Raw genomic sequence first — 15,628 nt, forward strand, 5'->3', positions numbered from 1 at the left:
GAAAAAAATATATAACTTTCAAAGAACCAACAGTAAATTAGCAGTTTACATCTCAACAGAAACAGTAGAGACCAGAAGACTATAATCCTCAAGGTGCTGAAAGAAAACACTGCCATGCTCTACCTACCTGTCTACCTGCTAAAAGACAGCAAAACGGCCTTTCAAGAATGAAACAAAATAGGCTGGGCTCACACCTGTAATCCCACCACTTTTGGAGGCTGAGGTGGGCAGACTGCTTGAGGTCAGGAGTTCAAGACCAGCCTGGCCAACATGGTGAAACCCTTCTCTCCTAAAAATACAAAAATTAGCCAGATGTGGTGGTGTGCACCTGTAATCCCAGCTACTTGGGAGGCTGAGGCAGGAGAACCATGTGAACCTGGGAGGCGGAGGTTGCAGTGAGCCAAGATCACACCACTACACTCCAGCCTAGGCAACAGAGCAAGACTCAGTCTCAAAAAAAAGAATGAAACAAAATAAAAACAGAACTACAATTCAACCCAGCAATCCCATTATTGGGTATATGCCCAAAGGAATATAAATTGTTGTACCATGAAGACACATGCATGCATGTGTATGTCCACTGCAGCACTATTCACAATTGCAAAGACAGGGAATCAACCTAGATGCCCATCAATAATAGACTGGATAAAGAAAATGTGGTACACATATGCCACAGAATACTATGCAGCCAAAAAAATGAGATCATGTCCTTTGCAAGAACATGGATGTAGTTGGAGGCCATTATCCTAAGTAAACTAAGGCAGAAACAGAAAACCAAATACCACATATTCTCATTTATAGGTGGAAGCTAAACACTGAGTACACATGGACACAAAGAAGGGAACAATAGACGCCACGGCGTACTTAAGAGTGGAAGGAAGGAAGAGGGAGAGGATCAAAAAACTACCTATCGGGAACTATACTTATTACCTGGGTGACAAAATAATCTGTACACCAAACCAAGCAACACACAACTTACTTGTATAATAAACCTGCACATGTACCCCTGAAACTAAAAGTTTAAAAAAGAATGAAAAAAAGGCTTTTTTAGACAAACAAAAGACAACATTACAACACTAACAGATTCATACCAAGGAAATTCTAATGGAGATTCTCCAGGAAGAAGGAAAATGATCTCAAATGGAATGTAAGAGAGGAAGGAAGAAACGAAGAGCAAAGTAACATATGGGTAAATCTAAATAAGCATTGACTGTGTAAAATAATACTGTCTTCCATGGTTATAAAAATAGGCTTACCACGAATGATATATTATAAGCAGGAAGGGAGTTAAAAAGCAATACAAAAGGTTCTTGAATTGTCTAGAAAGAATGTAAACCTTCATAAGGCTTCAATAAGTGAAATAAGTTAAGAATGCATCCTGTAATTTCTAGAGTAACTAGCAAAAGAATAGAAACAGAATATGGAGTTTTAGGACTAGAGGGAAAAAACTGAATGAAAAAATTCATTTCAAAAGACACAAGAAAGGAGAAAAAGGAGCAAAGAACAAAAGGAACAAATAAAAAGCACATAGTAAGATTGTGAATTTAAACACAAACATGCCAGTAATTACATTAAGTATAAATGAACTGAAAGTTCTAGTGAACACAGAAATTGTCAGGCTGTATTTTTAAAAATCCAACTATGTTTCACAGTCATGTGCCACGTAACATTCTACAACGGACCCGGTCTACAATGGACCACGCATAAACTATGATGGTGGTCCCATAAGATTATAATGCCATATTTTCACTGTACCTTTTCTACATTTAGATATGTTTAGATACACAAATACCAATGCGGTACAACTGGGTACATTATTCAGTACAGTAACAGGCTATATAGCTTTGTAGCCTGGGAGCAACAGGCTATACCATATAGCCTAGATATGTTCTAGGCTATACTATCTAGGTTTGCGGCCGGGTGTGGTGGCTCACACCTGTAATCCCTGCACTTTGGGAGGCCAAGGAGGATGGATCACTTGAGGTCAGGAGTTCGAGACCAGCCTGGCCAACATAGTGAAACCCCACCTCTACTAAAAATACAAAAATTAGCCAGGCGTGGTGGTACATGCCTGTAATTCCAGCTACTTGGGAGGTTGAGGCAGGAAAATCACTTAAACCCGGGAGAACGGAGGTTGCAGTGTGCAGAGATTGAGCCACTGCACTCCAGCCTGGGCAACAAGAGTGAAAGTCAGTCTTAAAAAAAAAAAAAAACTATCTAGGTTTGTGTAAGTACACTTTATGATGTTTGCACGACGATGAAATTGCCTAGCAATATATTGAATGCATCTCCATTGTTAATCAATGCATCACTGTATTTGGAAGAAAGATCTGAAACGTAACTATGTAGAAAAGTTGAAAGTAAAAAGATAAGACTGTACAAATGCCAACCAAAGAAAGCTAATAAAACTATATTAATGCCAGAGAAAGTACACTGCAGAAGCATTGTTAGAAATCAAAAAGGGTTACTTCCTAATGGTCAACAGATCAATTCACCAAGAAGATATAATAATTTTAAACTTGTAAGCACAAATAAATAAAACAAAATTAACAAAACCACAAGATAGGAATAAATGCATATTTATAGTAGATTTTAACACATCTCTCAACAAAATGAATAAGCAGACAGAAAAGCGGTAAAGTTTTAGGAGATTTAAACAACATGATTAACAACCTTGACCTAAAATATATAAAATTCTGTCCAACAATTGAAGAGGACACATTTTCTTTAAGCACATATGAAACACTTATAAAGGCCAGGCGCGGTGGCTCACGCCTGTAATCCCAGAACTTTGGGAGGCCAAGGCAGGCAGATCATGAGGTCAGGAGATCGAGACCATCCTGGCTAACATGGTGAAACCCCGTCTCCACTAAAAATACAAAAAATTAGCCGGGCATGGTGGCCGGCGCCTGTAGTCCCAGCTACTTGGGAGGCTAAGGCAGGAGAATGGCACGAACCCAGGAGACAGAGCTTGCAGTGAGCCGAGATCGCGCCACTGCACTCCAGCCTGGGTGACAGAGTGAGACTCCATCTCAAAAAAAAAAAAAACTTATAAAAACTGACCAACTGAAATTTCAATAAACTTAAAAAGATTAGAAGTACATACTGCATGCCACTTGCACACAATACAGCTATGCTAGAAATTAGTAAGCATATTTGTAACTTTAAAAGTCTCATATATTCAGAAATTTACTTCCAAATTACTTATGAGTTCATGGTTTTAAAAACAGCTTTGTAGAATGCAGAGAATGCAGATCTTGGAAGAAAACGTACATTCTAAATTCATCTATTAGGGAGAAAGATAAAAATGAGCTAAGCATTTAGCTCAATAAGGTAGGGGAAAAACAGCACAATTAATATAATATAGAAGAAAGGAAATAATAAATTAAGAAAAACATTAATAAAATAGAAAATAAGTATATAACAGAGAGAAGTGGTAAAGCTAAAGTGGGTTCTTTAAAAAAGATTAATAAAGTTGATAGACCTTTGCTGAAGAAAAAGGGAGAGGCACAAATAACCAATGGCAGTAATGACAAAAGAAGAAACAGAGATGCTGCAGACCTAAGAAGATATTAAGAGGCTGCTGTGAATAACTTTATACTCAAAAATTTGAAAATCTACACAAAATAGAATAAATTATTAGCAAAATAACTACCCAAAAATCATTCAAGAAAGAAAATTACAGGTAAATATTCTCAAATCAGTAATAATATGAGCTTCCTCCATGAGGCCTCAGTCCAATTTACCAAAATGTTAAGTGGGGTTATCTCTGGATTGTGCCATTATAAATGATTTTCTCTTTCTCCAGCATTTTTCAAATTATCTACAAGGGCATATGTTACTTTTTACATCTTGCGGGGTGGTGGGGAGAAATGGGAGCTTTGTGTTCCAGTCTTAATTCTATCACAGTACTAACTAACAGTACTAACTAGGTGGCCTTCATTAAATCATTTAATTTCTCAAAAGTATTAGTATCCTCATCTATGAAATTGAGAGGTGAAGCTAGCTGGACTTCCTGGGTCGAATGGAGACTTGGAGAACTTTTCTGTCTTGTAAGAGGATTGTAAAATGCACCAATCAGGGCTCTGTAAAACACACCAATCAGCAGGATCCTAAAAGTAGCCAATTGCAGGGAGGACTGAAAAAGGGGCATTCTGATAGCACTGAAACGGAACACAGGAGGGGACAAGTAAGGGAATAAAAGCTGGCTACCACAGCCAGTAGCGGCAACCTGCTCGGGTCCCCTTTCACGCTGTGGAAGCTTTGTCCTTTTGCTTTTCACAATAAACCTTGCTACCACTCATTCTTTGGGTCCATGCCATCTTTAAGAACTGTAACATTCACCGCGAAGGTCTGTGGCTCCATTCTTGAAGTCAGGAAGACCACGAACCCACTGGCAGGAACCAATTCCAGACACAAAATGAAGATACTAGACTAGATTTAATTTGTAAAGCAGATTTGATTTCACGTACCAATTTAATATACAAGATAAATATTAATCCTACTACTTTTAAAAATTGCCTTGTTTTCTATATATCAACCACATAGAGATAGCACTATTTAATACCGCCAGGAAGAATGGCTATAGTTCAATTATTCCATAATCAAATCGTCACATTAGTACATGATCCCCAATTTAACTAATTTATAGCTAATAACAATATCGGGGGAAATTCACCCCCAATATTTCATGTAGGTTATTTTCTATTTTCCCTAAGTGTCGGCCAGTCTGGGAAATAAAGGGAAAGAGTACAAAAGAGAAATTTTAAAGCTGGGTGTCCGGGGGAGACATCACATGTCAGCAGGTTCCGTGATGCCCCCCAAGCTGCAAAACCAGCAAGTTTTTATTAGTGATTTTCAAAAGGGGAGGGAGTGTACGAATAGGGTGTGGGTCACAGAGATCATATGCTTCACAAGGTAATAAAATATCACAAGACAAATGGAGGCAGGGCAAGATCTCAGGACCGGGTTGAAATTAAAATTGCTAATGAAGTTTCAGGCATGCATTGTCATTGATAACATCTTATCAGAAGACAGGGTTTGAGAGCAGACAACCAGTCTGACCAAAATTTATTAGGTGGGAATTTCCTCATCCTAATAAGCCTGGGAGCACTAAGGGAGACCAGGGCTTATTTCATCCCCCATCTATGACCGTAAAAGACAGCCATCCCCAAAGCAGCCATTTTAGAGGCCTCCCCTTAGGGATGCCTTCTCTTTCTCAGGGATGTTCCTTGCTGAGAAAAAGAATTCAGCGATATTTCTCCTATTTGCTTTTGAAAGAAGAGAAATATGGCTCTGTTCCACCCAGCCCACAGGCAGCCAGACTTTAAGGTTATCTCCCTTATTCCCTGAACATTGCTGTTATCCTGTTCTTTTTTCAAGGTGCTCAGATTTCATATTGTTTAAACAATTTGTGCAGTTAACGCAATCATCACAGGGTCCTGAGGCGACATTCATCCCCAGCTTACGAAGATGACGGGATTAAGAGATTAAAGTAAAGACAGGCATAGGAAATCATAAGAGTATTGACTGGGGAAGTGATAAATGTCCATGAAATCTTCACAATTTATGTTCAAAGATTGCAGTAAAGACAGGTGTAAGAAATTATGAAAGTATTAATTTGGGTAACTAATAAATGTCCATGAAATCTTCACAATTTATGTTCTTCTGCCATGGCTTCAGCCTGTCCCTCCGTTTAGGGTCCTTGACTTCCTGCAACATAACAACATACACCAAGTCCTCTTGTACAACAGTACACTTCAATAGCTAGTTTATCCTGTATGCACAATGCCTAGGCGCCAAAATATTTTTTGAATAAAGGATAACCAGTAAGTTATGCGAATTCTTCTGGGAACTGGAAACTTTCAGTTTTACTTTCTATATTTCAACACTGTTGGAATTATAACTTTTTTACAATGCAGATATTATATTAATTTTTTAAACCAAAAAAATCTGAATTCTTTGGGGTTTTTATTTGCTTTTTGCTTCTAATGGCCAAACTGTGCTTGTAATTATGTCTATATAAAATTTGTCTAGCATAAAATTATCACAGCCATGTTTGAATTTTCCATTTGTCCACATATTAGCATATTCTTAAAATTTCTTTAACAGAATCTTGCTTCTATCCAAGAGCACTCCTTTGGTTGAGCTGAGATTACCACCAAGTAGGGCAGCCACCTCAATCATGTCTTTGTTAGGCTCCTCAATTTTCAATTCCAGGACCAGCTCAGCTGATTGTTAACACGTGTTGTGGACTATATTGTGTGCCCCCAAAATTCATAGCTTGAAACTCTAACTACCAACGTGACTGTGTTTGGAGGTAAGGCCTTTCAAGAGGTAATACAAGGTTAAATGAGGTCTGAAGAGTGGGGCCCTATAAGACTAGCGTCCCTAAGAAGAGAAAAAGACACTGTAAGTGCATGTACACAGAGGAAAAGCCATATGAGGAAATAACAAGAAGGGGGCAATGTACAAGACAAGGAGAAAGTCCTCCAGATAAACCAAATCTGCTGACACATAGATCTTGGACTTCCAAACTCCAGAACTGTGCGGAAAAAAAATCTGTTGTTTAAGCTACCCAGTCTGTATTATTTTGTTATGGCAGCCCCAGCAAATTAATACAACATATTAAACTCCTAAAGTACAGAATCTCTACACTCCAGGTATTTGTCAGGCTAATCTCTAATTCATTATATACTTAAGTCTTTCAAAAGCATCACTGAGGAAAATTTGAGAACCACCTGTCAATTCCTCCTGATACATTAATATATATCCTTGGAGTAAACCAGGGCAGCACAGCTTTACACCTATATTATATGAAAGCTCTCTGCCTTCATCGTATAAAATTGATTTTTCTAAATATGACTTAATGCCACCGACCTATACCAAGAAGTATTATAAAAAAATAGCCTTATGAAAAGATCACTGTTTTTACTATAAGAATGTGTGTATTACACTAAGTATCCTTTCCATTTACTAATTTATTGAGTACTTTTTTGTACCACCTTCTGTTTTAGGTGCTAAAGAAACAGCAATAGAGGGCATTGCAGGCACTCAGGTTTTTATTCTGAGTGGAAAAAAAAAAGCCACGTAAAAGTTTGGAATAAGGGGCTAACAAGATTTTATTTGTATTTTAACAGGAGCATTCTAGCTACTATGTTGAAAATAAACTGAAGGAGGATAGGCTAGAGTCAGAAAAGGCAGGAAGACCATTTAAGATTCAACTGCCATTATCCAGGGGAAAAAAATGATGCTGTCTTGCACCAAGGTGGCAGCAGTAGAGATAAGAAGTAATCAGATTCTGGACGCATTTTGAAGGTATAACCATTAGAATTTGCTAACATTAGATATGGGACATAAATGGAAGAGAAAAGGTAGATTACAAGGGAAGTAAAGAAAAGTGGAGTTGCTATTTACTGATTTAGGGAAGACTGGAAGAGGAAAATGTTATGAGGTCTTTGTGATAGCTATTAGACCTTCAAGGAGGAGATGTCAAAGAAACAGCTGAGTATACAAATCTGGAATCAGGCTGAGAAGAAGCAATTAAGCATGGTAGGAGAAAACTAAGAAGGCTAAATGAAGACAGTGTTTCAATAGAGCAGAAAAAGCATTTTTATGAGAGAAAGGAGAAACTGCTAGAATCGTGCACTTGAGTAGGAAAGAGAGATGCAAACCGTAAGGTACAAATCAGGGTTTCTCACAACTTCAGTACTACTGACATTTTGGGCTTGGTAACTCTTCATTGTGGAGGACTATCCCGTGCACTGTAGGACGTTTTATCAAAATCTCTGGCCTCTCCTCACTAGATGGCAGTACCAATTCCCCACCTCCAGTTACAGCAATCAAAAATGTCTCCAGACACTGCCAAATGTCTCCTGGCGGACAAAATCACACCCAATTTAGAACCTAATGGAGGAAGTGGCCTTTGCTGAAAACACTGGTTATTCATCCACATAAAAGGAATGATGGGAGTTATTATGGGAAAGGTACATGATGATAATATGATTACCTCCTGCTGATTAGATCCTCTTAAGTATGGATGCAGTCAAGGCCAGAGATGATATGAAGAAGTTGCTAGCACAAAACCAAAATAATTACTCCTAAGAAAATGTATGGAATTTTGTTTTTGAACTACAGCTAACAGATGAGCTACATATATCTGTGAAATGAGTCTAAGCCAGAATGTTTATGAGTTTTTTGTGTCCATCTATGCTCACTTGCAAAACACACTTACGACTTTTTGAGTTTCTCCTAAAATCACAAGAAGAAAACACTACTGATTTAGTATGAACCAATGGGTTTCTCCTAAAATCGCAGGAAGAAAACAACAATTATTTAGTATGAATTAAATTAAATGTTATTACTCCCAAGGCTCAGTTTTTAGAAGACAGTGGACCTAAAGGAACATCTCTCCAATGATAATCCATCTAAGAGGGTATTATTTATTCCCCTAAAATCACTCCCACCAAATTACCATGTATAATATTTAGAGGGGCCTAACTCTATTTTCTGTATCTGAAAGAGATAAATGATAACCATTACATTTTTTAGGTGTTCAGGACTAGGGGTAGATAGCATTAAAGGAAGCCTCAGGAATCATGAAATGAGAAGATTTGAGAATAAAACTTGCAGGCAAACAAAAAAAAAAGAAATTTAAGAAAACAAAAACCCACACACAAAAAAATAAGAAGTGCAGGCAACTGGTTTCATATTTACATCAAATTCCAGGATTACATGAGCTATCTTTAAGAGAGAGTGAATATAGTCATGTCACCTTTGTTAAGTTGTACTTGGCCCTCAATACCAAGTTACATCATGGATCAGGGTTTCAGAGCACTAACATAATGCAAAAGGATTCTACAAACTCGAAAGGACTGAAAACCCTAAAACTTCTACTAAAATATTTGGCTTCCAAATTTGTTTTAAAAAATTACTGACAAATGGCCGGGTGCAGTGGCTCATGCCTATAATCCCAACACCTTGGGAGGCTGAGGCAGGAGGATCACTTGAGGTCAAGAGTTCAAGCCAGCCTGGCCAACATCGTGAAATCCTGTCTCTACTAAAAATACAAAAATTAGCCTGGCATGGTGGCACGCACCTGTAATTCCAGCTACTCAGGAGGCTGAGGCAGGAGAATCGCTTGAACCTAGGAGACGGAGGTTGTGGTGAGCAGAGGTTGCACCACTGCACTCCAGCCTGGGTGACAGAGTGAGACTCCATCTCAAAAAAAAAAAAAAACTGACAAGCTAGAGAAGTCTGACTAAATCTGAATTTTAGATATTCTATATTATATCCCATTTTAAGTACTGCCTTGGTTTCACAAAAGGAAATTAAATTGGTCAGGCATGACTTGTTTTTCTACTGTGCCATTATGGTTGTTACCCAACATCCTGTGCTCTTTCAGATAATTAAATACTGAGACTCTGATTTGTTCTGAAAATTTACCAAGATCCAAGTTAAGATAATCTGATTATAATTTCTAAAGTAATATTTTAAATACCCCAAATCCTAAGAACAGAAACTAAAATAAAGGCATTGCATGGGAAAAGGAAAGCTGCGAAAGGAGAACCTAAACACCATCACACTGGTCCCATCTCCCACCCAATACTGTACTATGGCAGTTGCAGGCAACTATTATCTGCCAGGTGCCAAGGACCAAAACCTAATCAAGAGGCTTCTCCTCAGCTGTAAGCCCAAAGACTCATTCCTAGACCCACTACTTCATAAACGCTCTGAATGGCCTATCTACTGAGCCAGAAAGGAGGTCAGACTCCCTGACTGTGAGGTCTGATCAAATCTTGTAAATACAAGTGAGATCTGATCAAGTCTTGTAAATACAAGTGAGAAGCAATATACGATAAAGACTCCAGACCTACAACTTCAACACAACCACTTTATGTTTCTAGTCCATTTTCTCTTTTGGCCCCTGAAAATCTCTAGAGAAGTCCATATAATTTTCATTCGTGGTCTAAATACTTAAAGAATATCTTTAAGAACTTCTTTTACAGATCAAAGACCTAAACATGTTTAAGTGATTTAGCCAACACCATACAAGTAGTTGGTCTCTAACCTCCCATTTTTGGGGAAGACATTATTCAGAACCTTACCAGAGTTTCTGAGTAGTTGCTAGGAGTCTTCTTGCTACAAGCAAGAAGGCTAATTAACAATCTACACAGGGACATAAGAACTTATAAACCCTATATTCACATACTGGTTGACACTAAGCCCAAGCCCACAAGGTTTTAAATGTATCCGTTTAAACAAACAAGAAGCTACACTCCAAGCACAAAAAGGCCAATTTCTCTTAGAAAACAAGTCCATTCTAAATTCTTGACTTCTGTCTTTCACTTTCCTCTCAGCACAGGTTAACACAATAATAACCAGCCAGTACAGAAGCATGTTTCTAACCAACCCCTTGATTCCCCTGGCCAAAAGTTATCTCTTAGTCTTCCTGAATTCCCACTTAAATGCTGGTAATATTGCACAGCTGGCCTACTGTGGTTAGGTATGTGTCTTTTACTCTCGTATTAGACTACCAGGTTCCTACACTTCTTCAATAAACTCCCTGAAATCAAGACTATGTCTTGTAATTCTTTTTTTTTTAATACCCAAAAAGCTTAGCACACCTATGTGTTCAACATTTGCTAAATGTATAAACTGGTTGATCATTTTCAAGGTTTGGTGTTGCCATAACTCTAGGACTGAAATTTTATTCTACAATAGAGTTAAGACAAATCTAAATGCCATAAAAGAGGTTATACAACATTATCTTCTAATTTTTAAATGAATGGTTTTCCATTTATTTCCAACCTTTTGTTGGTATTTTAATTTAAAAAAAAATCGAATGTCAGAATACCAGGTATGTTTTCCTGAAAAGCTACAGGTAATGTTTGCAAATTATATTTTTTCAACATTCTAAGAGTGTCTGTTATTTAATGAAGAAGTCCTGTGGTTAAAAAGTAACTTTTGCAAAGAAAACAGTCACTCAATAATTTATCCTTCGTATTATGCCATTCCTTTGCTTCTGTTGTTCTTATCTTTCCAAACCTTAATCTTCCATAAAACCTCTTCTTGTTTTCCCAACTACAATCTCTTCCATCTGCCTTATGTTATAATTATATAAATCATTTTAATCTCTGCCAGTATATTATAAATTCCCTAAGAGTGCAAATGACTTACTAATTTTTGTAAACTTTGATCAATGTGTTGAAATCATGTCAGACTGGAATAATAGTAACTGTCCCTATACATCTCAAAATAGTCTGCATTTTTAATTTAAATGAATTTTAATTTAAAAAATCATCATGTATGATCATTATTTCAATTAATATTTTAATATGTGCAGTAAAGTTTAAAAAATAGCCAAGGACTATCTTTCAGAAAAGTAATAACATAAATAATGAGAAATTTACAATATCTGTTGCATAAACCCTCAAAACATTCACTGAAGGGTAGTAAGAAATGTCTTAAAGGCAAAATAAAGTATAATAAAGCTCATACACGGGAGAAGATCATCTCTTTGAACTACCAGAGATTTGACTTATTGCAGGATAACATTTCCAAAACCTAGATCTTACACTGAAAAGAACAAAATTGTTCAAAAGGTGATGTTTTAAAATGTGATATCTACAGCTACATTTACGAAATCACAACTGAATGTTTAAGAAAACAGCTGTATACTGCCTAAACACAAGTGAAAAGCATCATAGCTTAGGTGATACCACTAAAACCACAGACATCAGCTGAGATTGTCCGCTACAGACTGCACTACCATGTCAATATTGCACAAATTGGGACATCACGACATCAAGTAGTCATTCACAGCCAACCAATCACGCCACCCACCATGCACAGCAAAATATATAACACACATTTCTTTCAATTATTACACTGTCATAAACTCAAAATCCTTTTAGAACAATTCTGTTCTTCAAAGATGTATCAATTTTAGACTCTGAAATAAAGTATGTATTGTATTTTGAAAAGGTTCTCAGGTTACCATGAAACACAACATCAGCTAAGAATCATGAGTTAGTTGCAAGACAGTAGTTCCTTCTACACTATGTCTGGGAGGCCTTCCATCCAACCACTAACCCACCTACGCACCCACACACCCTCTCCAGAGCACGCACTCTGATATTAAGAAGGAAATACTACCAAGAAAAGCCCACACGATGAGAAGTCACAAGACCTTCATTCCAAGTCCTGGCTGGTCCCCCTTTTAATCATCTGATCCAGAACTAAAGTCTCTTCATCTGATTGCTCTAAAATCAAGTGACAGGCTCCATGAAGAGGAGCTTGCTTTTTATTTTTACTATTATATTACTTTATTTTATTTTACTATTATTACTATTTATTATTCCTATATTTACAAACATAGGAACTCAAGTATTTGTTAGTTGATTATATATAGACTGCTTGAAAGCAGCTTGTTTTTTTGTTTTGTTTTGTTTTGTTTTTCAATCTGTTTTTCACAAAACCCAAGAGATCATTTCTAGTTCACAGCAAAATTAAAACTGGATCAGTGCGCTCAAAACTAAGGTAGTAAAATGAGATGGTGTGCAAAATGGGTTTGTATTTACATTTGTCAAAAGACCAAAATAACAGTGTCACAGGCAGGCATCCTAAACCACGTAAATTTTGAGTTGAATTTGGAAACCCAAAAGGACTGTCTTGTTGCAACATAAAAATGCAGGTTAGAGTAAGAAGATCAGTATGTAACAGAGGGGCCAAAGTGAGGAGTACATATAAACAAAAATAAAGTCAAAGATGGAGAACACTTGACAAGTTTACATTTCCTAACACAGCTATTAGAAACAATTACATATTCTTAAGCCAAGAGTAATATAGTAAAATGACACTTGAAGAAAATTATCCTAGCAGCGGTGTGGAGGATGAAGAAGTTATCAGACATGACAGTTTTGAAAGCTTTTATATTAATACCAATAAGATTGTAAAATAAGGTGGTGGTTAAGGATAATGAAAAGGAGTAAATCTGGTAGACAGTGCACAGTCAACTAGACTTCGTGAAACGCTGAATTAGGGAGGTGCAAGAAGATTTGAAAATGACTCTAAGCATCTGGTCACAAGTGGCCTACAGCATAACCACACCTGCACAGCACTAACAGTTCTTACACAGGCTTTTCCAGGCTGCATCGGAACCCGTTCATTTAGTTCTACATACCAGACCTGCCGTGAGACAGCACTCCACTTTAGATGGAAGCAGAAAACTACCACCACCATTCTAGCAGGAAAATATAACCAAAGATTCCAGCTTTGTTTCTTGATGAAAGAGGCCCACTCTTCTAACCCTGAGGAACTTCCTATCTGCACTACTGGGGAACAGGGAAATTTCTTCTCTCTATCCCCAAAAGATTCTCCACACACTTGAAGACAAAGCTCAGCTCTATATGAATATTTTAAGTCACATGTACATAAAACACAGATGACAAAAGGGGTCGTTCTAAACTGGAGCTAGGCCAAGTGGATTACACTAAAAAATTAAAATGGCTAAAAAGCAATCTTCTGGGGTTAATGTATCACAAAACGTCAAAAAATAAATTCTGTTCCAGAATGCACTGCTACATAATGATTCTGCAGTTTTGCTGAAGCTTTATTTTCCGCAGTTTTGAAAACACTGTTGGAAAGCAGACATCAAAGGGTTTTCCTTGTCTAAAAAGCATATCATTACGGAATTTCCAATTTTATCAAGAAGAACAGTTTACAAAATATATTTAACAAAGGTCTGGCTGCCTACAGTTCCTTTTAAGGAAGACCATGTATAAATTTCATTCTTTAAAAAAGAACTCATATTAATTTATGGGAGTCTATCTATGAGTAAACGAAGCTCCAAGGCTTGGTTTGAACATTTCCACTCTCAAAAAGGACTGATGAGTCCAATCTCCTTGAGAAACATGTCTACTTCATCTAGCTTTTAAGGAGATTCTAAAACGTTATGTATACATACACTTTTCTCAAACAAGCACTGTCGTAAATTTTTCACATTGCCTTACTATATTAAAAAAAAAGCTACCTTACAGATTAAAATATTATCTAGAAGGATTACCAAACTACGACCTCCTGATAAATGAGACAGCTCTCCAAGCCACTGTGACTCTAACCCTTCCATTCTAAATCTTTCGGGCGCGGAGGATGAATTTTTCTTTCTTCTTGTTGGAATTAAGATCCTGCATTATCAGGAGATACACAGAGTCAGGCTTAAAGCCACAGACTCCAGCAGCTCCTCGCTGCCCTAGCACAGCGGGCAGGGGGAGCCAAGGCGCAGCATCGCCTCCACGCTCCGAGACCAACACCAAGTCTCTTCGCCTCCACGCCGAGAGCAGCTGCGAAACGGACGCTCTGGGGTTTCAGCCGCACCACCACTTTCCTCCACCGCAGACCGAAGGGCCGCCCTAGGAGGAGCCTTCTAGTCCAGTCACCTCAGGCCCGTTTGCTGGGGGTGGAGAGTGCGGTGGATTCCTAAGCCTTTCCCCTAACGGGTGATTTCCTACACCAGACGCAGGACCCACGGTCCCACGGGTCCCAGGGGGAACTAAACCCCAAGGCTGCAAAGGGGCCACGGGTGGGGCCCACCAACATCTCACAACCTCCTGAGGAGGCGTGCGCCCTGGACAGGAGGTCCCTGCCCCCGCGTCTGGCCCCTGGTATCTTCCCCTAGGGCTCCCGGCCGCCGCTCACCGTGAAGGGGACATCCCCGACGCTGCCCACGGAGTAGCAGTTGTCTCCAGGGTTGACAGCCCCGGTGAGGACCTGATGCAGATGCATCTCCGGAGCCCGGGCTGGACAGAATGCGCAAGAGGGGCGACAAGCTCCGCGCCTGGCCCTCCTCGGGCTGCGAGAGCCGTTTCCCTCTGTGCCTCCCTCGGAAACCCGCCCCGCGGAGGCTCTGGCTTAACTCCTCGCCCCCCTTTCGCCTTCCCTCCGCCTCGTCCCTGCCATGGGAGCTCCTCGACCGCCGCCGCCGCCCGGGTCGCCGCTCAGCTGCGGAAATGCCCGGATGTTCCCACTGCCTGCTGCACCGGCGCACAAATGCGGGAGGGCAAGGGTGCTTGTGAGGCGGGGGAGGGCACCGGGGGGAACGCGCGAGCCGGGAGCGTGCAGCAAGGGAGCGGGCCAGCGCGCGCGCCCACCGCGGGGGAGCGACGGTCGACGGGAGGTAGAGCCCTCCTCCCGCGGCAAAGCTCTCAGCTCAGTCTTTCTTCCCCCCATCACCCGCGTTTGCGCGTGCGCGCGCCGTGGTTTCCAGGGCAATTGCGCGCGCCGCGCCGACCCGCCGTCCCGTGATTGCGCGCGCAGACGTGCGGGAGTTCCCTTGGATCCTCCCTGGCTGTAGCCGCTGCGCACTGAGGCGGAGGTGGGGGCGGGGGCGAGTGGGGTGCAGGTCGCTCGGGGCCACGCAGCAGTCGGACGCCGGGGACGCGCCACGAGCCCGTTTTGCTGTGTTGAACGTATTCCAGAATACACTGTGCAATGGTCAGTGCAGTTGACCTCAGAAGGACACCCGTCACCGGGAATTTCCACCTGGAGATATCTTAGATATCTTCAGTCTTTTCGAAAGTGCAGTACATAAGATATTTTATTTTACATATACAATGTAGGCATCTTGCAA

General features: G+C 39.8%; 1 protein-coding gene across 8 annotated transcripts in view; it reads right to left on the minus strand.

Annotated features, from left to right (window-relative positions):
• Positions 1 to 15,256, minus strand: part of DMXL2 (Dmx like 2) — a 172,574-nt gene extending 157,318 nt beyond the window's left edge. For 6 of the 8 annotated variants that reach the window (XM_019011116.4, XM_055363013.2, XM_019011115.4 and 3 more), the window contains exon 1: positions 14,698 to 15,224. In XM_019011116.4, coding sequence (XP_018866661.4) covers positions 14,698 to 14,784 — 87 coding nt within the window. In that variant the 5' untranslated portion in view covers positions 14,785 to 15,224. Of the gene's footprint in view, positions 1 to 14,697 lie in introns of all 8 variants that reach the window. The other 2 variants (XM_055363012.2, XM_055363017.2) reach the window with 1 other exon arrangement.
• Positions 15,257 to 15,628: the final 372 nt, after the last annotated feature.

Source organism: Gorilla gorilla, chromosome 16 (assembly GCF_029281585.2).
Source record: "Gorilla gorilla gorilla isolate KB3781 chromosome 16, NHGRI_mGorGor1-v2.1_pri, whole genome shotgun sequence".
Lineage (NCBI taxonomy): Eukaryota > Metazoa > Chordata > Mammalia > Primates > Hominidae > Gorilla > Gorilla gorilla.